The sequence below is a fragment of the Copidosoma floridanum genome, unplaced genomic scaffold (assembly GCF_036245765.1).
Source record: "Copidosoma floridanum isolate Cflo_tuat_1 unplaced genomic scaffold, Cflo_Japanese_pri ptg000006l, whole genome shotgun sequence".
NCBI classification, from domain to species: domain Eukaryota; kingdom Metazoa; phylum Arthropoda; class Insecta; order Hymenoptera; family Encyrtidae; genus Copidosoma; species Copidosoma floridanum.
This window is the reverse complement of record NW_028321883.1, coordinates 25,952,264-25,978,464: the sequence shown is the minus strand read 5'-3', so window position 1 is coordinate 25,978,464 and position 26,201 is coordinate 25,952,264. Positions and strand designations below refer to the sequence as shown.

Here is a 26,201-nt window from a genome sequence, read left to right as displayed (position 1 = left end):
ATAAACTTTGAATGCTCAGTTGAAAAGATTTTTATATTTCTAAGGTAAGGAATACAGACTGAAATAAAAAATTTTCACGAAAGACTGGAAAAATAAAATTGATAAACGCAAACTCCATGTAATCGAAAAACAAATTAAAATATCGATTGGATACTTGATAATTGGCTGTGTTATTAAGTTAATAACATTACTCACGATGTATATTGTATATCGTTTCGTAAATCACATAAAATCATTCACACTGTAAGAGAATTAAATATGTTAAATGGATGTTTATTTTTAATGATAGAAATTTGTTTTTACTTACCTACTGTACTATTTATATTACTGTACATTAGACTATATAAACGCCTTTTCAACATGTAAAATGAAAGCATCAAATCGATGTAAATAATATTTGTATTTTGGTTTATTACTACGATAAGTCAACACTTGACGTAACGGTTTATTGTGTAGGTATGTAAAAACATATTTCAAAAGTGTACTTTACAAACATGTGTCGCTGAAACTATTACGCGAAACAAATATTCCTCAGAGATTTTAAGATCAAACCATAAACGTGAAAGTATTTCGTTTATAAAACTTTCCTAATTGAAATGTAATTGTGAAAAAAAGTAAACATATTTATGGTTGAATGTCATTTGTGTTTCGTTTCGCCCAGTATTGACATAATGTACCAGAAATATTTTATTTCATCCAAGGAAATTGTCATAAAAAATGTTTCATGGCTCCTATACACATAATAAATTTCGATCAAAGTGATTTCTCGTTTATTTTCCACGATTCTGTGAAATCTCTAGTGAAAATTATTAATTTTTTAGTACCATCATACACAAAAAAAAAAAAAAAAAAAAAATTAATAAACTCACTTTCCCCCTATACACGTATACTTTTGCTCGACCCCTGCAAAAACAGAGAACGATTGACGTAACAAATTTCCAATAAGCATCAATTGCTGGAAATCACCGACCGACAACAATGTACGTTTCGAGGAATAAGCTGTATATATACGTGTACTCGGACGATGGGCGCGAAAAGTAAGCGTCAAGTTACGTAATTAAAAACTTTCCGCAAGTCGAAAGAAAACAGCGCGGAGCCAAGGGCAAGCAACAACTTGATGTTTTCATTTTAATTGAATTAGTTTGGAGGGCGACGTCAACGACAACGATGACAATAAAATCAACACAATGGGCCGTCGAGTTGCTAAACCCCCCAAACAGAGGATCTGCGCACAAAACGGGGAATCGAACAAAAGCCCACAATTTTCTAAAGTTTGTATCGAACCGCCAACAGAGGAGTTTTTACCTTAAGGGATATATACATCTTCCTCGAAAGGACTCGTCTTTTTTTCTTCCGCATCGAGGATACAAATTAGTTCAGGGATGGATTCGAAACGAATAGTCCACGGACGTATTTCTCGAGAAAGATTTCTTGACGACTCGCGGGGGGAGATCGAGGAAAAAAAAAACTTTGTCAAACAGCCCTCGGAGATACCATTAGTCCTGTACGCATCAGGTGGGTTATTCGAAGAAAACAATTCGCCCGCCCAACGCACGCGTCAGATTTCCCTTTGTTTCCCGCCTTTGTAATCTCGTTAATCGCGCCCTCGTATAAATTTTTCTCACACTTCCAGGGAGAAAAAAAAAACAACCAAGCGCCGCAGTAAATTTTTGTTTCCGCCCCATTTTTTTTTTTTCCTCGCGTGCTTTAACGCTGGAGGAGGAGCAGTTTTGAAACGGGGGGGGGCTCGTCGAGTTATATAGGTGCTCCAGCTTTAACGGCTCGTTGCCGCGGCACGCGATAATTTTCGCGGAGTTCCGCGCCCCTCCTTTGCCTCGGGGAAACAAAGAAAGGCCGATCGGATGATTGTTCGGTGGAAAATTCGCTCGTTTATTAATTCGTCTCTGCCACAACCGCCAAGCGATTCCCGCTTCGTTCGTGCAGCCTCGTTATAACGTCATCGCTTCCCTATACCCGTGGGGATTCCCTTTGAAAGCCCCTTCACCCGTCGAGTCGCACCTTGTATCTTTTATGCCATTAAAAATATACCTATGCGATCATTAAAGGCAACACAGCCGCGCCTGGGGGATGGGCCATTACTATTCGTTACGCGTTTTAAGGCCTTTCTCGCCCACCTCGAGGGACGAAATGATTCTTTTTTTTTCTCTCTCTCTTTTATTCACTTGTTGGAACTTTTTACGTTTTTATAGGTTTCATGTTACGATGGACAGGTCCGTTTTAACGTTGGAAACCGGTTTGTACCGATTTTGCCCGAGCTGCCGATCCGGTAATGCGTACATCGTTACCCTACACATCATCTGTACCCGATGCAATTATTATATCCTTACTTAAACAGTTGAAAGGGAGAGGGAAGGGGGGGGGGATTGCTCGTTTGATTGAAACGTGTGTAATACGAGCAAACGTAATTTCATACAGGATGAATTGTTTATACAGCATTGGTATTGATAAAATCAACTTTATTTACAGTAAAAATTTTAGTGCGCACATAATATACCTACGTGAATTCGTAGGTGTGTACAATATAATAATATATTGGGACGCAACATTACACACACAAGTGAAACAGCTGTACATCAAGTCAGACCTTATTATTTCCTTTTTGACATTATAAATCAACGATGAAATCGATAAGCACATTATCATATATGATCATCCGCAATAGTTATCGGAAGAAATACAATGTAGGTATAGACACACGGATAAAGACGTATATAGTTGTATACAGGGAACAATGTCAAAATTGTCCAGCCAACAGGTAAATGTATAAATATAATGTTACTGTATGGATACAGATTATAGTATACTTTAAGCATCACTTGATACCATTAGTTTCGTTGTCGAGGTTGTGCGACTTGAATGATGTTTTGCCGGCACGAGCAGGCAATCCATTTCCGTCATGTTGCATTGGGTTTTCAGCCGCGGAGGAATCGCTTCATCTGCAACAGACGCGCGTGTGTTATGTATGTACATGGGCGCGTGTAATATGAATTACAAGGGCAATTTTCGCTCTCTCGCGGGATATGAGAGCGGCGCCACGTGCAGCGTATATATTATCTCGTTACACGCTAATGTGATTTGTGCTGCGCAAAGGAAGAGAGTGGCTGTTAAATTGTGTTTTCCACAACTATACACATTATGATGAATATCAAACGCCACCACACCCAAAAGCTAATTTAAAATGCGGAGGATTCTGTATTTTTTTGAACGGTTGCTTAAAAACTAAAGTGGCGATGATAACTCTATCAACTATACGGTTTACACGATGATTTACTTTTGTTTTCACCACTCGATTGATTATGGATCAAATAGTTTTTCATGTAAGTGTGTAAGTTTGAAACAACAAAATGTGATGTATTTTTCAATGGTCTCGATTAACTCCAATTTTTTTGCCCAATATTTAGCAACCACCCATTATTTCTGTAGCAACTAACATCAGATGTATACCCATGCACAGCTTGTACTTTTATTTATAATTTCCCCCCCGCAAGCAGCTAAATAACCACATCGACCGAAATCGAGGGTGACAGGGTGTTCTACGCATACATCAGAAGAAAAAAAATGTCTTGTACCCCCTTACCCCTATATACGTGAGTATGCAAAGACGCACCCGAAGTGATTTTGTCGGCAGTTATCGGTGGGGCAGCCGAGGAGGCGGCGTCGGGAAACTGGACGTGCTTCCTTGACATCGGGCTGCGCGACTCGGCCGTCAATTGCAGAAGAGGCGTCGTGGTCGGGCTCTGGCTCGGCGTGGCCGTTGTCTGTCGGGTGACGTCGTTGTTGGTGGTGGCCGCGCGCCTCGAGCTCAGGCACGAGGTCCCCGTCGGCGTTGGCTGCACGTTGTAACGCACCGCCGGCACCTGCGGACAACACACGTCAAGAGAGGCTGGGCCCACAATCGGTTGACTATACTATATATAAACTAAAAGCTACGCGGTACGCGATTAATTTTTTTTTTGGCTCGTACTGATGATAGTTTCGAAAATGTGACAAGTATTGACTGATGGGAAATTCGTTTTTTTTTCTTTTTTTTTTTTTTTTGTACAAGATGCAGCTCAATAAGTAACTCGATGTATACGAAGAGCTAGAGAAGATGAAAAAAAAAAGCTCCGCAGGTGAAGTTTTTCATCGATGAACTTAAAAAAGTGTGTACGAGCGAAATGAAAAATTATACAATCAGCGGAGTGCGATTACAAAAGTACAACAAAATGGATATCTTTGGCAGCTTACAGGGTGAGAAAGAGAGAGAAAGATAGAGACATACCCATTACAAAAAGTTCATCAGTGTCAAACTTCATCATGAGTAGCGTTTGGCTTCGAGCACTGAAAACATTCATCATTATCCTTTTTTTTTTTTTTTTTTTCCTATCCCTCTATACTTTTCTTTCAAAATGCAACGCGCTCCGCTACCATACGTACCACTTATTATTTTTAGCGCCAATAAAAAAAAAAAAACTAGCTGTACATCGGCCAAGCTTGATTAACGAGCTTTCGTTTGTAGGGGCGTTCGGGGCAAAATTTGCAAGTTAAATGTCACACGGTGCACATTGCAACATATGTACGCGTTCGAATATCAGATAAAAAGGCTCAGAGGTAAAAACGAGAAAATTGCGTGCTTGCAGGAAAGAAAAACAGGTGCAATATACACATAAAAAGTGGGAGAGCAAAAGTAGCAGCGGCGGCTTGCAGTGCGTGGGAAGGGGGTAGGCAGTAAATTAAGCTTTCGCTCCGTGGCCGTCTCTCTCGTTTTCCCAGATTTAGCTCCTTCGTTTTCCAGGGCCCAGGATACAATTAAAAACCACCCGACACATACGAGCATCAAAATATAGAAGGACTATATACGAGCAGCGGAGCTTGAATTAATTCGATACGATTTGCAAAGCTCCCACCTCGGTATGAGCATCGACATTTCCTCAGCGACGCCTCCACGCGTATACGCAGGTCCCGTGCGGAGGATCAGTGCCGTGTCCCGTGTCAATTAACCCCCGGCGTCCAGTATATGAACTACAACGGCGACGTGACGCAATCGCTCGTAAGTCGAGAAACTTCGTATAACGGCTCCATGCGCGTGATACAACCCCCGCACCGAAAAGTCAGCCGATCTTTATTGGTGTATAACCATCAAGAACAGCGCCACCGGTGATAAAAAAAATCTCGAGGTATAACCGTTTGCTTTTCATCGGGGGGGATGATGCGGGTCTCCCGCCTCCTTTTATCCCCCAACGCGCGTCGCGTGCGTCAATTCGGGGAAAGTTTAACGAACGGGCATCCTCTTGTAATTGAACGGAGGCGCGAAGGGATTTAGGGACTTTTCGGACTCCCGTTCGCGTTTAACGAGTAGGGGGGAAAAGTGTGATATTGTATCGAGCTTATCGCGTATATAAATACAGCGTCTGGCCTCGTTAGCGCGAGTGTATATACATTACGTTATGGAGTTGAGGAAACTTCTTTTTTTCTTTTTTTTCCTCGATCGCTCGGCTTAGAAAAGTTGGGCCGCCGATAACGCGTGGCGGTGGTCAGGTCAATTTGTTCCAACGAGCTTATTGGCCAGGTGCAAGTGATGCGAGGGGATAGATGAGTCGACGCCAGCGTGCGTAGTGGCGAAAACAGGAAACCTGGGGTACCAAATTACTGTTATTTTTGCTTAATGAAGAAAATAATAACAGCATTTCGTCAAATTTACAGATGTTATCATCACGTATGCATAAATATAGTATCAATATTATGAAATTGCAGTTACACTAATGTTAAAAAATGAACCATGTGGTGCCAAGAACGGTTGTAAAATGAAGCCTCGTTAGTTTTCGATCCAGAGCACACCATCAGAAGCAGACGGCAAAAAGAGAGATAAATACGCGAAATAAGACATGATCATTGTGATTTCTATTATTCAAACGTTTATGAAATGTGGGTGTAAGAATGTGCTGTGTCGTTCAGTGTAACAGTAGGGCAAAGACAAATGGAGTGAAATTACATAAATTTCAATGATTATCCAACTGTAAATAAAGGTAATTTTCATGTGCATTGCAACTTGGACAATTTTCAAAATAATCTGAATAAAATGTACATGCAGGTTAACTTTGTAGGGAGCTGAAGTTACCGATCGAGGTCTGCTTTATTACGACGGCACTTGTCAAATTGCTAACTTCATCACTAATATGAAATTCTGTAACATCGCACACATGACTACTTTCAACCAACTGTTTACCTTTTTTTAAGGCTCCCGAGTTAAAAAAAATCGAGTGCGTGATATTCCTAAAGCCTGTTTTTATGATAACATCCATTATCAGATGAATAAATACACTAATTTTTTGCTAGTTAATTAATTATTACTAAAAGTGTGCATCGGTGCATGTTGTTGAAGTGTAATGTGGGTACCCGCGGTTGCATGATTTTTACACAAAGGGTGGCGCTGCATGACATGCACTTGGCCAATAACACGTGCGTGTATAAATGCCGGCGAGCAAATGGAAACTCGATTCCGGCCGATCCAATTTCGATGCCGTCGCCGACTCGTCGATATATTACACACACCTACGCGATGAAAATCGGGACGTTGCGGGTTTTTTTTTTTTTTTTTTTTTAAATTTCAGAGCTTAAAGGAAACGAATTTATGCGGGTACAGTCGATGGGAGGAGAAGAAAGTTGATAAACTAAATTGAGGAGGTGCACTATACTGCACGTGTACTTATGGTACGGAGACAAGAGCGCAAAAGTTTCACGTGGGAGGTATTAAGAGCTAAAGGATCGCAGAGATGAGATTTTTCACGTGTGAACTTTGAATGGGTATATTGTACACGATATTTTATAGGTATAGCACATACTGTTGGATGTTATATATGTTTACTCGCGTTTATAACGTGGAAATTCATAAAAGTGCGATCGCTCCTGCTCACGGGAGACTAGCGCAATACTTGCGCGATATTTGATTTTTTTTTTTTTTTCTTCTTCCTTTTCACATATAATATATATATTGGGTAATATTTCGGCGACACATCGAGAGAAAAGCGTGTATATTAAGTATGAAAAGTGCATCGAATACGTGCATATTAATATACAATGAGGGGAAAATACATGTGTAATGTGCATACTGACCCTAGCTTGGCAATCGTCGGACGCTGTTCCGCGGCCCGCGGCGTATTCTTGATATTGCGAGACGACGCACAGCACCGAGTATGCCTGTGGAAATTGAAATAAGAATTTCATCACTTTGACTTGTGGAAGCAATCATTGCCCTTGATCTAAAAATTTTGTTTTCCATTTCCGATACACGTATATATATATATACAGGAGGCGGAGTTCACGGGGTGTAAGCAATCGGAAATGAAATAGGAGGAAGAGCAAGTGTACAGCAGTACCGTGCATGTGAACTGTACACAGGGAAGTTGGTTGCCAAGGCGAAGGTATATATACATGCACACTTGACACAGATGAGGACTTTCGAGGCGGGGAGGGGGAAAAAAAAAGGGTGTATGTAGGACAGGATACGGAATTAGTTCCGTGGTAACTATATTTTGTAGCTCTCGGCGTCGATTACTTACGTTCAAGCACTGGAGGAAAAAGTCAAACGTTAGGAGCATCGCTCTAATCGGATTCAGGGCGAGCTGCAACAGAAATCCCGACGTCTCCGTGTTTAGCGTGCTTAGTGGGTTTTACCTGGGACAGGGAGGGTCGAGCGTGGGCGTACGGGGCCAATTATACGGACTGCGATTGCTTGCCAATTTCGATTTCCAAAGACGATGCTGTTATCTATTTTTTTTTTTTGTTTTTTTTTTGTTTTTTTTTTTTTTTTCTTTGCCCCACACAAAACAGCCAAAGCAGTACACTAATAGACACTCGATAGCCTCTTTTTATACATTTTTTCGGGGGAAAAAAAATTAATACATCGATGTGCACTTTGGAGTACTAATAATAAAAATTCCATCCAAATTTACCACACTTGGATTAACAGCGTTTCACAGTTTTGATTTTTCAATATGGAAATTCAAAAACAAAAAATCACTCCACCCGCGTGGCTGTATCAGCTGGCAAAGCTTTGCTGTAAATACAATCGACGCTGCGCACAAAGGCCCTCGAAGCTCGACCCCGTATGTGCAACGCATTTTGACAGGGCGAATTTTAAAACAAAGGAAAACGCGCAAAAGGGATGAACGAAAACTCGATGCGGAAAGCCTGCGATGGCACCCGTCATCCGTACGATAAACCTGGAAAAACATAAAGCAACGTATAACGCAGAGAATTTTTTTTTTTTTTTTTTTTCATCCGTCGAGGCTGCTGCACCTGGGCAGCGGAGCGCGATAACAAGGATAACGCTCCTGCTAAATTGTTTACGCCTTTTTCCTCTTTTTTTAAGATCGAGACTGCTCTTTCCTCGTTACTATACTTTTGCAAGATGGAATTGTAATGGTACCAAGAAAGCGACGCTAATTGAAGCTCTGATTCGTAAATTGGAATCGATGGGCAAAAAAATAAGTTAGTGCCCTTACGAGTGCTAGATTGAATTTCTGGTACGATTCGGATGGCCGGGCGTGAATCAGTACTCCGAGTGTTGTCGGGACGAGGAAAATGGAGGAACGCGAAGCGTTGATCTATTGAGTTTTTATCGACAAAGAAAATTGAAAGATTTTATACGCGCGTCGGCTCTTTCTCCCACTGGCCGATGAAATGGAAACACCTGCCTTTTTTTTTTTTTTTTTTTTTTTTTTTTTGAAAAAATTCAATAGCCTTTCGAATTGCTCCACGTACCTATACATTCAGTTTTACGCGATTGGAAAATATACCTCCTCTTCTTGTAACGAAAAATTTAACCCGATTGGTATCGGTGCGTGTATAGCTTTTACAAAAATATCACGCGCCAAGTGACTTTGTTTAATTTTTATCGTCAGATAACGCACAAATGTACCTGTAAATACCATACGAACGTATTCATGGACGTTAAACCGCTTACATTCTTTCATTCGATTGCCAATAGCACTCGCGCATCGCAATCCAGCATCGAAATTGTTATAATCCTGTTGACGTTGCTGCGTATACGGGAGCGTTGTAATAAATACGCACTTACTGAATCTCAATAACGAATGGGTCGTGGAATTTGCTCTTTGACGAGGAGCGATCGCTACGTATACACCTACGTGTTTGCTCTGATAACACGGCTGCTTGAGGGTGACTATATCTATGTGTATATTTACATTGTACACCGTATACCTACTAGTTGTATGTACATATACATAATTATATCAAACGATCCTCGGCTGTGAAAGAAAATACTAGTTCATTACCTCAAGCTTGAAAGATTTATTTTGATATGAATATAAAAAATTCCCTTCGATAGAAAACTCAATCGATCGATTATGTACACGTAATAGTAATCGTTTGGTCGACGATTGAGAAAAAAGGGGAAATTTCATCCGACCCCAAGTTTCACTGCCAATCCTTAAAGTAATTATTACACAAGGGACAACGTTAAATTTTGTCCGACCAAACATATATTTGTACTACTTGCAAAAGAGGACGTCCGCACACATAGGTACATAGTACTATGTCCGTACAAACTGCTGTTGCGCGTATATACGTACTTGTCGTCGGACAACCCTGTACTTTCTCTCCCACTTGGTCCTCGAGTACATCTAAAGTTATCCCTTAAGCACGTGCTCGCGCTTCCGCGCGGTATATCAGAAAGGACGCTTCGCTTGATTTCGTTTATTTTCTTGGTTTTTGTTCATATACATATATATATCTTAAACAAAGGCGACCCCGCCATATTTCCTTTTCCCATCTGCGTCACGGCCTAATCGCTTTAAGAAGAAGAAGAAGAAAAGTTGCCGGTGTCCATCGGGCGAGTTATTGGCGACGGGGCAGGGCTAAACTTTCAAAGAAATCCCGTCCCGCAGGCTCGCATTAATTATTCATTCCGGACTTGATTTTTTTTCTTTCTCTCTATTTTTTTTGTTACCCTCTCGTACGCGCTTACACTTGATTGTATTCGCGGAAAAAAAATTTTCTCTCGCGCGAGCTAATATTGTCGAACTTTGTTTTGAACTTTCTGGTCTCGCGTGTGTATACTTGATTTCAAAGGCTCCTTCTCTGAAATGCAAACAGCATTGATAATAATAATGAATAAAAACAGGTGCTGTTTAACAGTCCGCTCGAAAATTTCTCGTTCACCGGGCAACTATAGCCTTCGGCTCGAAATTAGCAAGCTCCCGCGTCTCTGTATGCAAATGAGCGGGTCGAGCCTGCCAAGCGATGCACGAGTCAAGGGTCACTTTGGGTGGGAAAGGGGGTGACTTATAAGTAAGTGTGGAAGCTGGCTTGACTCACCGTGACGAAGAAAAAGAGGTACACCAAGTGCGAGATGTCGACTGCGATGCACAAGATCACCGCGACTATCCACGGCAGCAGGTACACTTTTTCGTCCTGTAACCAAATTATATGTTTGTTAATTGTGGGTCCGAGGCAATAAGTGACAAACCATGAGTTTTTACCGCACATAGCTTTAGATCAAATTGTGGCTTCTCGGGAAAACTCGAGCTTGCCGCGAGATATGGAAAGGTTGAGTGCGTTAAATATCAGAGTTAGTGGTAATATAAAAATAAAATCTCGATTTTGGTGGTCTCGATTTCCATTTTTTTTCGATTGTCTAAAAAATATACAAGCATCGGGTTTACCGAGAATTACTCGGAATTTACAGATGCCAGGATTCTCGATCGAAATTATCTCGATCGATTTACTCGAAAACTGATTCAAACTTTGAGGATTCACCTCGTGTACGTACATGGATACACACATGACTAAAAATTTCATATATATTTTCCCGATAAAACCCTGGAGCCACGTAAATAGCGAAAAAGGAAAAAAAAAAAAATAAAGTTAATCCAAGGACCATAAATTTGCAGTGAATTTAACAGCACAAAGGATCACGCGAACCCAAAGCTCGGGGAGACTTATGTACGGCGATTCGCCGCGCGTAATCTCGGCCGATAAAATCTTTCCGCCAAATTCTCGCTCAGGCGTCGTTGAACTTGTAACGGCTGTGATTCTGCTCGAATCATCCCTATGTGCTCTATTTTCGACCAGAACGTGTTTTTATGCTACAGCTTTTTTTTCCTTTTTTTTTTTTTTATTAACAAAAATTACTTTTTCGTGTAAAAATATACGCGAGTTGCCTACGAATAATCATGCAAGAGATAATGTAATTTTGGTTCGCGCTGCAGTATAAAATACGAAAGACACGAAAGGGGAAGTTTCCGGTGGATTTGCATGAGAATCCCTTATGGGGGATAATTGCGAGTAGAGCATTCCGGGTTTACCAGCGCATCGGTGGTAATTTACCAAATTTTTGCAAATAAGTATATCTCCTGGTTGGCTGAGAGCTTTCCGGAGAATCGGATTTTCCGTGTATGTTTGTTTCGTTTGTTTATTTTTTTGTTCTTTGTGCATACGACGAACGAGTAGAATTTTTTCGGTATTGGTTTTTTGTTTGATTTGTGTGTATACGAGTAAATTGTCTGTTGAAAGGCTGCAGGAATTCATGGAATTTTTATGGTAGTGAGTTGCATTTTTCCCTTGTAAATATTTCAAATCACTAGTATTTTGCATGGATACGGCAGTAAAATTATTTTTAAAAACATATGTTTGTCTACAAAATGTGCCGTGTGTTTGGAAAAGTGCGAAACGAGCTTTTAAAATTTTGAATAAATAACTGAAAAAATAATACACATTCCGTTGATGAAAAAAAAAAAAAAAAAAAAAAAAAAGGATGACTAGGCAGTCGAGACGGTAAAAATTCGCCAAACTCCGTAGAGCAGAATCATGAGTGAGTTTCATCATAAATCATATTGGACGTTGAGCAGAAAATTTTTTTCCGTAAACTAATTTATCAAAAAATTGATTTTCCACTCTTCCTTGTAAGAAATCGCTTGAGTGAAATTCGATTATAATTAATAGAACACGATTTCTTATTGTTTACCATATTATCCAACAATTCTATGAACGAGACATCCAGAGATCAGCGAAACATCAAAATTTGACAATGCAGGCGATCCACCGTGCTATTAATATTACCGATGCTTTGCTCAGCGGTAATGCGAGTCCGTATATAAAGCCTTGGAACTTTTAATTGGAATTCCCCTGTCAGTAATTCGTGCACTGAATACCATGATTATCACGAGTAAAATTTGGAAATAACATCTCCAATATCAGTTAATGCAGAGCAAACATTAATTATTGCACACCCAACAACTTTGTATGAATAAACATTATTTGTTTTTGCATTTCGAATGTTATCACTTGAATTTGATGATTTTGAATAAACATAAGCAAACAATTGTAATAACAAAGCAAAAAAAAATCCATTACAATTGATTTTCATTTAATCCCTAGTATTGAAAATATATTTACCCTTCGTCTGGATTAAATGAATAATTAATTTTTGTGAAAAGTGAATTTTCAGTTTGGTCGATCAAGCACTAAGTCGAGACCTGCGCGATTATTGATATAAAACTATCAAAGGCTGCTTCTTAATACGGTTGTTCACCAAACAATTTGCTTAAAATTATTTTCAAAAGCTTTCAACTTTTCACGGGCTATTGAGGTTTAATTTATTTAAAATATCGATGAACGAGTACATAATTATATACAATTTAACTTAAAGTTAAAAAAAAAATTAAATTTTCGATGCTACCATTTTTAATATTAACTCATTCATGAATGTGTGATGTAAGAAAAAATTCATGATAACATTAAAATCCAATTTTCCTGCTTAATTTAACTAGGTGACGAATAACTTTTTTTCGACAAAAAAAGAAAGTTAATTTGAAATACAATTAAGGAGCTTGAATGAGAAAAATTTTTTTTTTCTTTTCAAAACAAATATTTTAAAACACGTATAGATGTACACTTTGAATCGATACTTTGTTGCGAAAACATAAAAAAAAAAAAGCCAATCTCCCCTGACGAATAATCCGAGTCCACTCTTCTGCGGGGGTTTTTCGTCAACTCGGCGCAAAAAAACGTGTCCGACGCGAAATGGAAAAAGAAATTCAAAACAACACAAACTACCGTCCGTACATGCAAAACATTTCAACAATTTTTTAATCAACGTTAGAGAGCGTCCGAATTTCCGGGGGGGGGGGGGAAAAATGTTTCCGGCTCGCCTATTTTTCGATCCAACTACCGCTCAGTGCGCGCGCGCGTGCGATAACACCACAGGCAATTTTTCTTCCCCGTTTTATATCGAGAATCCAAAGAAGCGTCGGGAATTCGCTATCAGGTGAGTAAAAGGAAAACGAAGTGCTCATCTCGAGAAATATCAAATTTCCCCGGGTATAGTATCTGCGCGGAAAACTGATGGATCCCCTTCCCTCTGTACCATCGTGGCTGTATTTTACACCCATACGTATTACTAGGAAGTAAAAAAAAAAAAAAAACGAAATTACTTGTTTGTCAATTTTTCGGTAAAAACGTATCCTTTGAAGCACGTCACCGGTAACTTGTCGAACCGAAACCTCAAAATCACACGAAATCGACCCACTCAAACCCCGTTTTCTTTTTTTTTTTTTTTTTTTCACACCCAATCACACACACACTTTTGTAATCTACTTGAGCGCAACGTCGCAGTTATCAACCGACCGGACAATGGGCGTTGCATCGAAAATGTCTACAATATACGCGATACGAGCTTCCGCGTACGTATAATTGAGCGGTAATTAACTACCGAGCTAGCGCGCGGGACTTTCCGCACCGCAAAGTATAAGCATATATACACATGGCACGATCGCCCCGACGATGTATGTACTTATACGTACAATTTGCCGGTGATTTTCGCCGCGTCATTTGCATTTCCCAACGGCGCAGTCGAGGATACACAAATATATTACATACACGATCGTTTGGCGCCATTGGGAACGCGTTATCGAAAAAAGGCCATAGGAAAAGTATGGCTCGATTATTTGTTCGAGATCTCGACACTCGGGCCGATTGAAAGGGACAAATAGCCCTTGCTTGTTTGCCGAGAGCGTAGATACAAGGGGAAGACAAATAACCCGGCCGCGGATGAATAACAACACGCAATCGATATGTATTCACAAGCCTCTGAATTTTGGGGAGTGGGGGCGAGTCCGGAAAACAGTATGAATCAGATCCGCAAATGCGAAGGGGAGAGAAGGTGGAGGATGTTTCCCGCACCGGTTCCTTTTCTTCGCACACCCTACGCCTGAGTGCCAACCGATCGATTTTAACATCCCTATATGTGTGGGGAAGGGAAAGATATTCGGCGTCCGTGATTGGCACTTTGGCCTTTTTTTTTTTTTTTCTTTCTGTTCTCATCCACTTTCGGGAAGGAGGGAATGCCGGCGGGACATTGATTTATCTACTTTGGTATCGCGGAAGAAATCTCTCCTTAACCAATTTTCGTTCACCGGTGTAAGGTCTAACCGTTACGCAAGCGTGTGTATACGAGTATCGAGTTACACCTTTTCTTTTTTTTTTTTTTTTAATTAATCAAAGTGAAAAGGTGCAATTACGTAAGTTGCTCGTCCGGGGTAAAATATAAGTATCCATACGCATTACGAGCGCTCACTCGTCATTTCGCCCAACGCGTTGATATGAAAAAAACTTTTTTTTTTTTTTTTTAAATATACGTGAACATTAACAAAAAAAATACCCTCAACAAGCCAATGTTTTGACACATCTGGTGTACATAACAAAGTACCCTCGAAGCCGTGTAAATTTCACCGACTCTTTATGTTTATATACATATATACGAGTACATTTCTCTGGGATGAAATTCCACGAGGAGATAAACGGCATGCCGCATTACACGTAAAATTACGAAAGATTCCTTTGCCAGGTACACCTATGTAATAAACCACACGTAGGTAAGTACACACATTTGATACAATCCGAGTTTTATGAATCGCATTTATACACACATAATACGTATATATACCAAAAAGGTGTTGATCGAAGTTTACGGTCGTTTGACCATGGGCTGCACTTTTACTTCCGAGACAAGGAAAAATCGATCCCCCGCGACGTACGTCTCACGAGAGAAAAGAGCAAATACAAAGCGCATCGTCACTTCGTTTCACGGCAAATAGAATCTCGATAAGGGTATATATATATATACATAGGTACAATAGTGGTAGCGGCAGTAGTAATAATAATAACAGTGCAGGTATGGAAGTGCACTTGTAGTAGTAAACGCAATGCCCTCGCCCTCGATAATACTCGGCATCTGTGAAGGTATAAAGGTGGGACAGTATAGCCGCGCTTTTATCGCTTACATTTACGGCCGCGCGCGGGGCGTTAGTTTTTACGACATTGTTACCCGATTATATTCGACCTGGCCCGTTTCAATAAGTTTTTAAGAGACCCGTGCACTCGCCGCTGCTTCAAGTATACACTACACCTTCTTTACACATATATATATACATAAACAGGTATGGGTGTGAGATAAGGCGGTGCGTACATGCTTTTGCGGAAATGTATATGCCTCGCACTTACGGAGCGCCTACACGCGTATAATCCATACCGAGTCAGGACTCCTGGAGGCCCGGGGATATATATATAACGGGTGTGTGGGAGCTCGACGGCGTGGATTGCGCGTATATAGTACATAGCATAGTGGTATAAGTCAGGCAGTTGCGAAATGTCAAGCACGAGCCGAACGGAATGGTACATGCTACCCTCGTGTCGCACGTTAATCGCGAGGATGAGCCTCAAGAGCCTCACGTTGTTTGGATGCTTCACATGATGTACCTACTTGTACGAAAGGGTGTTCAAGCGTATACATCACGTTTAAGGAATTTGGTTTGTTTTTTTTTTTTTTTGTTTTTTTTTTTAATATAAAATGCAGGAATAGAAAAAAAAAAACATTTTAATCGGCTATATTTACTTACAAGAACGCTCGGCATTTAAAGAGAGTCAACCTGCTTGTCCGAGTAAATCAAGTAGGTAAATGTCGCAATACCAATTGTTTTTCACCAGCTGCTCTATTTATGATTTACCACGCCACAATACCCTTGGACGTGCGAGGCGTACAGTGTCCATCAACCGATAACTTTGTCAGGAATAAAGGCACGGAAGCTCAGTTTGTATTATATACAAATGCACCTTGTAACGAGTAGGTATATGGTCCTGCGCAACCGCGACATGTCGAGGCAATCAGTTTGGCTAATATAATTATACACGGCAACGCAGTGAGCGCGCGCGGATGTTGAAGTGCTTACTCGCGAGACTTTGTAATTAATGTCGCTGCAGGTTTGTTGGGATCGAGAGGATATACGTGGGGGTGTGTGCATTGAATAACGCGGAAACTCCACTTGCCGGTGTTTTGTATTCCGTGTGTACACGCTTGAGTGCAATTTCACCTCGAGTCTTTGCTGATGGGTACGTTTTTTATTTTTTTTTTTTATTTTCAGTGGGGCACCTGAAAATCGTCTTTGTCAAGTATGTTAATTTGCTATACCTTGAAGAGTCCGTAGAGCAGGAGAAGGCAGCAAACCACGCCGCAAGCCGAGCACACCAGGAACGCGATGTTGAACCTTATCGTGGCTGAAATTGTACAAGCAAAACAGTGGGTGAGGAATTGTTTTTTTGCTTTCCAAAATATAAAAAATAATCTCCCCTCGAGCGAGCAGAGGGGGAAAAGCCACTTTGGGCCCGTCACTTACTCGGGGACACTTCCGGCTCGAGGACGCTGTTGGACTTGGGGCGCGAGTGGTTTCCTGCCAGATATTGGCTTTCGTCCTGGAGGACCGTGGCTATCGTCACCGTCAGCGCGGAGTAGTAGAACTGAAACACGTGAAATTTACAATGCACCGTTACATGTTTCCGAGATTTTATAAGCTTTGGAAATTTTGTGTACGGTATCGATAGGGAGACATTATATGATTATTGTTTACCGGCGCAGGTGGTCGTGGTTGCGGGGGGGAAATTTTTCCCGGCAAAACTCCAAGCCGCTGAAAATTCCGCAAGCGGGGCACGGACTCGTACAGCTCGAACTTATTTAATTTACGGCTTTCAAATATATATACGTCGCGGGCGTGAGTGGAATAAACGGGAAATCGATTGGAAAAAAAAAAAAAAAAAAAAGAAAATCATGCATCGTTGCACTGCGCCTTCGCGTACATATATAGGGTTAATATGGAAATTATCGCGAGAGGAAAATTTACTCCGCTGCGTGACAAGAAACGGTTTTATGTATTAAGAAGGAAAATTGTTTTTTTTTATTGTCATTTTCAACAAATCAGAACCCGTTGCTATTAAAATTTTCATTTTCCACCATCAGATTTCACTTCTCCTTATCTCATGGATTTAGACGTAGTATATTTTGTACTTTGCTGGTATTCGGAATAATGTGTCTCCCACGCCCTTGTGCTGTAAATCTATGGTTATCACGTGACTCTACCGCTGGCGGCGTTTGCTCAACCCAGTCTTTACATCGTATACGAACTTAATAGTCCAAAGTAATTTACTTCTTACTTTGATATTCCTTTGCCATCAAAACACTTTTTTTAATTTTATTTTTCTAAGTGACAAGTGTAACGAATTAATAAACTTGTTATCCAAATGCAAAAACCTTTAACCCCATCGGCGACATCGAATCGAAACTGTTTTTCAAACGCTCGAGTGGACGAGTACAGAGACCAACGTAGAAAAAAAAAAAAAAAAAAAAAAACTAAAAGCAGCACTACAGCGCACTGTTACCCTTCGCTTCGCGTTACGTCAGACCAACTTGGCTCTGGACTCTTCGAGCTCTGTATATATATATATATATCTCCTCGTCTTCCCAACTCTCGACATCTCGTTTGCCGGTGAGCGAAAAGTTTCGAGAGCTACTTTATACCATTGTTGAACCTCTTGCCGCGAGATTTGATGAATCGCACTTCCCGAGAGGAGTCAAAAACGCTCCGCTCCGGCAACTGTTGCGTCAAATTATCGCATCGCTGTACAATGGCCACCAGTTGCCGGTTAAAAGAAAACTTATTTTCCTCAACCCCCCCCACCCCCCTGTTTTTCTGTTTTACACGAACTCTTTTCTCACCCCACACTTGTATACTTGTACCTCATACCTTTTTGTATTTATATTTTTGCAAAAGAGAAATAAAGCCCCAAACACCGGGTGAGTATATACAAACATACGCTGATGGTAGGTATATACATATTCTGTAAAAGAAAAGTTGTTTGCGCCCACGTGGGCCTAATTGCTTGCATTTTGGGGCACCGCAGTGTAAACCCATATTATGTTGGTGCACGTTTGTTTTTTTCCTGCTATTATTGTTATTCTCCTACATGTGTCCACCACGACCGGTCCACGTATATAATATTTTGCTCGCGCGAGTCTCGACCGTGACCTCCATGAGCTTCGACTGGACCGATACAAAATCACCCCCCCCCCTCCTCAAGCAGCCAGGAATGACAAAAAATCAACACGCGGGAAGGAAGGGGGTGGTGCACGCGATCGAGATCGATGGGGCTGTAAGAATAGACGAGGAAATGTGGGTTAACTCCAGCGGCGCGCGAGGCTATTGACACCCCGTCGTCTTTTTTTTTTTTTTTTTTTTTTTTTTTTTTTTTTTTTTTCGCCCCTACCGCGACTCGTCCTCCCGTCCGTTGGGACGAAAAAAAAGGGCAAAAGACGCGCGGCGCCAACGGCGAGCCGATCGATCGATTCGCGCGGTGACATTATTGAAATCACTTCGGCATTCGAACTCGCGTCTCCCCGCGTTTTCCTGTTGCTTGCTGCACTCTCCCGTCGCAGCGGTGTACGCAGGTATGTCGAGCGTGACAGTTCACTCTGCAATACCCCCCTCTTTTTTTTTTTTTTTTTTTTTTTTGTTACGTACAGATATTTTTGGGGATTTTTATCAGATGTGTGATCGGGACCAAAGAGCGAAAGTTGGGGAGTCGAGACAATAAGCTGCGAAGCTTCTGGAATTGATGAAAAAAAAAAAATAATAAATTTCAACTAAAACAGATTTAGGCGTGGATAAAAATACGGTGTTTCTGTAGTGAATTTGATTGGATTCGCTTGTCCATCCCCAAGGTGCTCTGTATGGAAATACACGCCGAAATTTCCTTGCGCCCAGGTGTGGGGAAGCAAATAAAGGTAATTCATGCAAATCGATTTTCTTGTATATATACCATACTATATGTGTACATAGATTTACTTGCTATCCCATCATCAAATAATTACAAATTACCCCTTTTGCCTACCATCGGACGTTTCTCTAGATTTTCTTCTTCCCCCTACAAACTCAAGAAAAGTATATACCTATCAACGTGAGAGAAAAGTCGTCCGCTGATGTATTACGCACGAGTCAATCACATTTACGCGACTCAATTGTTTGGGTCGATTTTCAACTGCAATATTAAGACTCGGTTCAACGATCGGGGGTCATGTTTTTACTACTTGGTATATAAAAAAAAAAAAAAAAAATTGACCACTTCAAGTTGCATGAAAGCCGGGAGTCAATCTTTAATTAATGTAATGCAGGCATCGTAAGGTGCCCGATAAGTTTATGTTAACGTATTATATCGTGGGCAGCAAAAGTATATATCTTGTCAAAGAAAAGTGTGAATACCAGTACTTGTAGACCGCATCATTGCCATAAAAGCAAATTCATCGTAAAACATCGATTTCATTGTATTTGTCTAGTCGGTACTGTTGTACGAAATACCATTACGAAACTCCTCTTAATGGCCCTATCATCGGTGATGATACATTATATTGTACACCTATTTAATACCTTATGCATGGCATGTACTATTGTTTCCAGTCGTAAAAATCCCATCTTTACTTCCGGTCGTCGAGCAATATGCGCGTTTCCGATGTATCCGATGCGACATTATTACGTTATCCGTGAAGTCTCCGTCATTTCCAGTTTTTTTTTTTTTTAAATTATGCTCTTCATTTTTCACTTTTATCCGTACCACCCATCACACCGCACACTTGTAATACGCGTGCATAAAGTCGGTATATATAGGTACACCTATAAATTCATCCTTGCAAACTCACTGCTCACTGCTACACAAGTATACATAGCAGCTCAGCTTCTTTTTCCGGTCACGGGGTATCTATAGGCATCCATACCTATATGTAATACGTCTTATCCGCGGGTCCATCTTACCCCACCCCCTACACATATGGTGGATAGCTTCTGCCGCTGCGCTTCCGCGACCAATCGTCTTTTAGCGTCATCTATACCTATCTATGCACTCTCACATATACATATATAAGCGCGATTAATCGCTACGGACGTTTTCGACATTTTTTTTCTTTTTTTTTTCTTTCCCTCCACGCAAGTAATTCATCACAGGGAGTAGTGCTCCCTCCCGCACTCTAATATTGTCCCCCTCGCGGTGGAGCGTTATGTGTGGGGGATGAAGGAAATAAGTGGGTATAAGTAGTTCGGAAGCACGATTTTTTATGTCTACGTATACCACAGACACATAATTATACTTACACACCTTGCACTAACATCGATGTGCTCAATATTTCGTGGCTTTTTTACAACTTAAATGAAAATACAATACACTTTATAAACGAGAGTCAGAGGTAGCGTGACTCAGTGTCTCTCTTTTGTGCATATACATGACATTTTACTAACATGACTGTAACGTTTGCGGAACAGAAATATACTATACAATACTTACATGGGATATTGGTTCTGCAAGTCAAGTTCGTCACTTTTATTGGTAACTGAAATAAGTTTTAAATACAACTCATGTCATTTGAATTTTAAGTTACCAATTAAGTGATGAATTTGAATTACGGAATTTCCCCCAAGATTTGCGAAACGGCATCAGCACTGCAGCGGCATAAAAATAAACTACATATATAGGTATGTATTTTATGCGTTATGTCCTTAGGTTGGTGTTCCGCAAGTATACACATGTAAATTTTTTTTTCTCATAACTGTCAAAGGATGGAATGAGTGAAGTTTAAAGATGGAAGGTGCTTGTGAATGTCGTAGTTTAATTAATCAAGTCGCGTGTCGCGAGTCGCGAGTGATATAAATCGTGTGTGTAAATGACTTGTTGCAGATGAGCGGTGACAATGACGAGTTGCACATAGTACACGCAAACGGACGCCGAAGAAGACGGTAGAGTATACTTACTTAAGTAGGCTGTGGGATGGTGCTGTAAAACTTATCCGGGCAGAGTTGACATTTTTTATTTTGCTTTCCTGCTCTTTTTACATGCACACCTCGATGCACACAAGTCCGAGGCATGAGCTTACGAGCCCCCCATGGATGGGCACGGGATATTTCGTGAAGTGAGAGAGCTCGAGAAACGATATACGCGGTTTCGGATAAAAAGTTTGCACAATACCCGGTGGACGTAAACTTAGCGGGTGCACTGCCGGCTCTCGAGAGCTGCGCTACTCTGCTCGTTTCTATATAGGTACCTAACCTATATTCGCGGACTCTCTCGAGAGCAAAATGTTATATGACACGCCAGCCGTTGAAACATAAATATGAGTGGCAACTTCTGTGTCCCCTCCAGGGTTTTTTTTATCTAATTGCTACATCATGCTGTTCAAATGGACGACGAAATGGGAGAAAGAACAGTACGATAGAACGTTAAAAACAAAACTTCTTTCCTCCCTACAACGGCTGCTTTTCACGATCGCTTTCGCATACAGGGTAAGTACTCACACAGTTGCTTTTACTTTCTAGTGTGAAAAAAAATTTGTACGACACTTTAGCTAATGAATAATTTCTTAAGAGCCATATAATGGAGCTGTGAATTACCCTACGTATGCTATGAAAGTGTTTACTATGTCACTGGGTCATTTTCAGTCACAATATTTATACCTAGTCAGCCCACACCCCTTTGTTTTATACACATTTGTTATTGTATTTATTAGCATTGGAATGAATGAATAAGTAAACTAGAATTCTTCTTTCGTCATAATAAGATAATTAGATGGTTTTCATTGAATTATTATTCGTTGGATGAATGAAATATAACTTTTCAAAATTTATTTCTTTACTTGATGATTAGATGTTTAATCCAAAAGTGGAAGCACCTCCAAGTATAATGAATCACTTACCCTATGCAAATACCCTTGTATAAAGTTGATGTTGTACGTATAGTAGCTACATGATGTACGACACAACTGTTTGAAACTTGAGCTGTTGATGCATAAGTAAACTTGTTCAACAGCGCTGAGGTGTAATATTGCAACTTTTTACAAGTTCTGCCCATTATTTCAATGAGTAGTTTTTAGAAATGTTCTGGTGAATATGCTAACATTAAGCTAATGGAAAATTTCTTATGTTTTTTCAGAGGGTAATCATTCGTCTGTATAATTACACACAAGGTGAGTGAACATAAATACAAAAAATACTTTATTACAATTCTCATATACTATCTGAATTTTGATTTTACTGCTATAAAATAACAACACCATAGGAGTAATAAACATTTTAATTAACAGTAAGGATAATTAATTGTACAATAATCATATAACTTGTTACCAAATGTAACAACATTTTATTATCTCTTTTTCGTTTTCCCCCCCAAGATAAGTTGATGCAATCTAGGATCCATCCTTGCAGGAAAAAGGCCCCACCTCGAAAAACTCAAATCACTAGCATAGTTCCTTCCTGTTGCTATAACTTTACTCTGCAAATACGATAAGTCTCTCAGTTATATCCACATACCATCTTACCCCCAATGCAGTTTTATACGGAAGCTTCGTGTTTGACTTTCTCCGCCCACCTTTGCAGGCAACTCTGTTGAGATAGCAATACACACATACTCAACGCTCGCATGTACAACTCCACTAAAGTCCATACAGAGAAAACTTTGCAATCAGTCGTTAAATAAAGCCAAGGGTAGTCCAGAAGAGAGGCAAAATAAAGAGATGGCTTTTCACGTTCCACAAAAGAGTAAATGTAGGTCTCCGTTGCACCGTCGATTAAATTGACAGCCAGACAACCAACTTGCCCCCCGAAGAGACGAGAGCTTACCTTCACCCGCATTTATTGCACTTGGAGCCGAGTGCGTTTGCTCCGCAGAATACCGGTTGAAAAAGGCTGTTGTTGTTGTCGTCGGGGATTTTATCGCGCTTTTATGTGTGAAATGTAAAGTGCTGCGTGTAGAACTCGAGTTTTACCACCTCCGTCGCTTCGGTTTTGCGGAGTATTTATTTTTAGACGCGCGATTTCGCCGCTTGGCTGCACATTAATTCGATGCTACAGGAAATCGATTAATTTCTGATTCAAACCTCCTTCCACACGCGATTTGTCGCCAAGAATCAAACCGATCCGAGAGTACCCGTTGGCTCCAAATGTAATCTACTCATTTTGAACCAAAATAATTTGTCATCGGGCTGTTAATTGACACTACTTTTTGAGCCCTCGGATTTTATTCAGGGACTCTACGAGATCTTACCTATACGTACCGAAGCAAAGGAGGTAATAAAATACATGAAAAAACTTTCAGCTGCATGGCCGGGCGCACTTTGATTTCTCGAGTCACGAAACGTACGAGCTTGAAAATTTCAGGCGCGTACATTACATGGGGTACATGCGTGTGACAGGAGGACATCGGCCGTGCGCAGCTGTACGGAAAAATTTTTTACAGTGCGAGGAAAGAAAATTCGCTCCGTGTGCGGAATAATATTCCTTGGAGGGGGGAGGCGTTTTAGGTCGGGGCGGCTCGAGTGCCGCTGCTTTCGCGTTTTGCTTCCTCTCAGGTTTTTCTCTGCGCTCCGATGCCGCTATGTATATACACGCGGCGTGACGTGTCGCTCGGAGAGTGCCAGTGAATTATACGGTGGCGCGAAGCTCATTGAGCTTGCAGGAGACGCTCGGGCAGCGATCCTATGGGTGGAAGGATGACTGCCTGCATCGTCGGGAGCTTTGAAATTAAATGAGTTGATTATTACACCTATCGGGTTTCATCGCTGTTGATGTATTTATTTTATTCATTGCATCGCAGGTTTCCTCGCGAATAACTTTTTTTTTTTTTTTTTTTCTTGAAAGATGATTTTTCATCTGATACAGTTGCAATGGGTGTTGTGATTTGTCACGTGCTCGCGTATATGCTTCTGATTGCTAAGGATCATATTTTTTTTTTTTTTTTTAGACTCTGTTGAAGCTTAGTATTACTGGTGTTTATTTGATATTCGTGGTCCGTCGTGCAGTGAGAAGAGCTTTTAATGAAAAAACGTGTGTTTGGGAAAAAGATAATGTTAATGGAGGGAGACGCGTTGGGAAAACATGGGAACGAAATGAAACAAAAAATTAATAAATGATTTTATATTTTCAACATTAGTTGATAACGTTTCATTGTTTGTTTTTTATGTAGGTATTGTGGTTTTTGCAGCTGTTAAATTGTTGAAGCAAACATCCTGTCGATCATTCAGAGCTACGCACGTTGCAATTTGATTTAACGTAAACTTGGGTGGTTAAGTAGTTTTTTTACTTTGGTTTTTAAAACATTATCACTTGTCTTGACTTTTTTGGGTGGATTAAATTATCTTTACAACTGTTAGTATTATTTATCACTAGAGCTAGCACTTGAAGAACGTGATTATTCTATACTACAAGAGATTGTGTCTGTAAAGTACCTCAAATACAAGTACCTCATATGCAAGCTCTATTTTCTATGCGAACATCTTCAACGAAATTTGATTATAAGCGTATACATGGAATTTATATGCCTTTGACTTCGGCTTTAATGACTTAGACGTTACTCATCTATCCTTTTTTGTATCTCTAGAATGGAAAGCGTATTCTCTTTATAGTTTTTTCTTATTCACGCACGAAACAGGATTATAGTTGAGGAGCTTCATTTATTTATTTACTTATTTTATTTTTTTAGTAAAATATTAACGACATAAAAACTAATTCACAAAAATAGGTAAAATTAAAACATAACGATTTTCTGAAATTTTTAAATTAAAGTTACATCAAAGGTGTTGTTTTTTTTTTTTTTTTTTTTTTTCTAGTTTAGATACTTTCAAACATAGAGCATTAATTTTTCCACATCAATGATTATTTTAAAATTAAAACAAATAGATACAAAAAGTGAAAATGTAACACTCACAAACGTAACACATCATATATAACAATTCAATTAATCTTGCTTAGTAAAGAGGTGCGATGCTGAAAATACATCCTTGCGTATAGAAAATTTTAGTACGTGAGTAATAATTGTATACAGTACTAAAAAAAAAAATAAGGGACTGTCCAATCACGACCAAACCCATGCTATACGCTATAAATCAAGCAGAATTGAAAATCTAAAAGTTTTGCCGCTGCTCGTCCGTGGATGTGGAAGCAGCAGTTAAGCAAATAAAGCGCAAGATAACCGTTCATTTACAATTCGCAAAGTACAGCGGCAAACGCACGTGAGAGCGCAGGGACGTTTCCCTTATTTACCCACTCGAAAGTTCGCGATCGAACTCTCGCGATCAGCCTTTCTAGAGTAGGTGTAACTTTCGCTCTGCGATAAATTTTTAAACCAATCCCCCCGAACTTTGCTGTTTAGTTAAATGCAAGTTCGAGTTTTTTTTTTTTTTTTTTTTTTTCAACAAGCTACATTCCAAGCGGCTATTTATAACACATCATGCCTAAAATCATGCGAGTACAAACTCGATTAAATAAAACATCAACACTTACCACTGAGTAAACAGCGCATGCAAAACTGCCGTGGCGAACCGACCGCCAACAGCAACAGGACTGCATGATTGCCATGCTCTTCGTCTGCCGACTAGCTAGAGCGCACAGCTCTTCTTACTTGTCATTTTTTAAACATCGAAGGATGTATCTAATTTTTTTTTTCCTACCGCGGTCAAGCGTTTGTGCGAGTGAGCTTGAAAAATTTCATTCCGAGGTCTTTTCGAAAAAATACATGAACTCCAAGAGAAATTTGCCGATTTACTTGAGAAAAAAAAAAAAATATTAAAAACCTCGCTTTAAAATTATTTAGGCACGTTACAGTGTAGAGATTTGAAAAAAATTTATTTAGTTACATCGAGATGTTGAGTAATCGTGACATTTATGAAATAACATATTACGTTTGAACTTTGCGGACGTGTTTCACTTGGTGCAACTTTCTCCCGAAACCTCATCCTGTACGAATCAACAAGTTCTGATTTACATCGTTACGGTCAATCTGTCTTAGTTATCCTAGCCATCGTGACAAAGCTCCGTAGCATATCG

At 40.1% G+C, this 26,201-nt stretch overlaps 1 protein-coding gene and 1 long non-coding RNA gene across 3 annotated transcripts in view; one reads left to right on the top strand and one right to left on the bottom strand.

The window, feature by feature from the left end:
* Nucleotides 1-2,509: 2,509 nt before the first annotated feature.
* Nucleotides 2,510-25,927, bottom strand: LOC106647128 (uncharacterized). Its single transcript, XM_014363384.2, has 8 exons — nt 25,659-25,927; nt 16,692-16,812; nt 16,487-16,572; nt 10,339-10,434; nt 7,560-7,622; nt 7,114-7,197; nt 3,629-3,878; nt 2,510-2,957 (listed from the first exon to the last, which is right to left on the bottom strand). The coding sequence occupies exons 1-8, from the start codon at nt 25,731-25,733 to the stop codon at nt 2,827-2,829; spliced, it is 906 nt and encodes a 301-aa protein (XP_014218870.2). The 5' UTR covers nt 25,734-25,927; the 3' UTR covers nt 2,510-2,826.
* Nucleotides 21,393-26,201, top strand: part of LOC149375612 (uncharacterized) — a 129,963-nt gene continuing 125,154 nt past the window's right edge. For both annotated transcript variants that reach the window (XR_016293691.1, XR_016293690.1), the window contains exons 1-2: nt 21,393-21,668; nt 22,315-22,348. This is a non-coding gene — a long non-coding RNA (uncharacterized LOC149375612). The remainder of the gene's footprint in view (nt 21,669-22,314; nt 22,349-26,201) is intronic.

What these genes read in the sequence shown, in the direction of transcription:
- LOC106647128 (XM_014363384.2), bottom strand. Translation starts at nt 25,733, where the DNA reads ATGGCAATCATGCAGTCCTGTTGCTGTTGGCGGTCGGTTCGCCACGGC. An exon ending in CGAGCCGGAAGTGTCCCCGA is followed by an intron (nt 16,573 to 16,691) that starts GTAAGTGACGGG and finishes GTACAATTTCAG; the next exon opens with CCACGATAAGGTTCAACATC. An exon ending in TGCTCTACGGACTCTTCAAG is followed by an intron (nt 10,435 to 16,486) that starts GTATAGCAAATT and finishes ATTTGGTTACAG; the next exon opens with GACGAAAAAGTGTACCTGCT.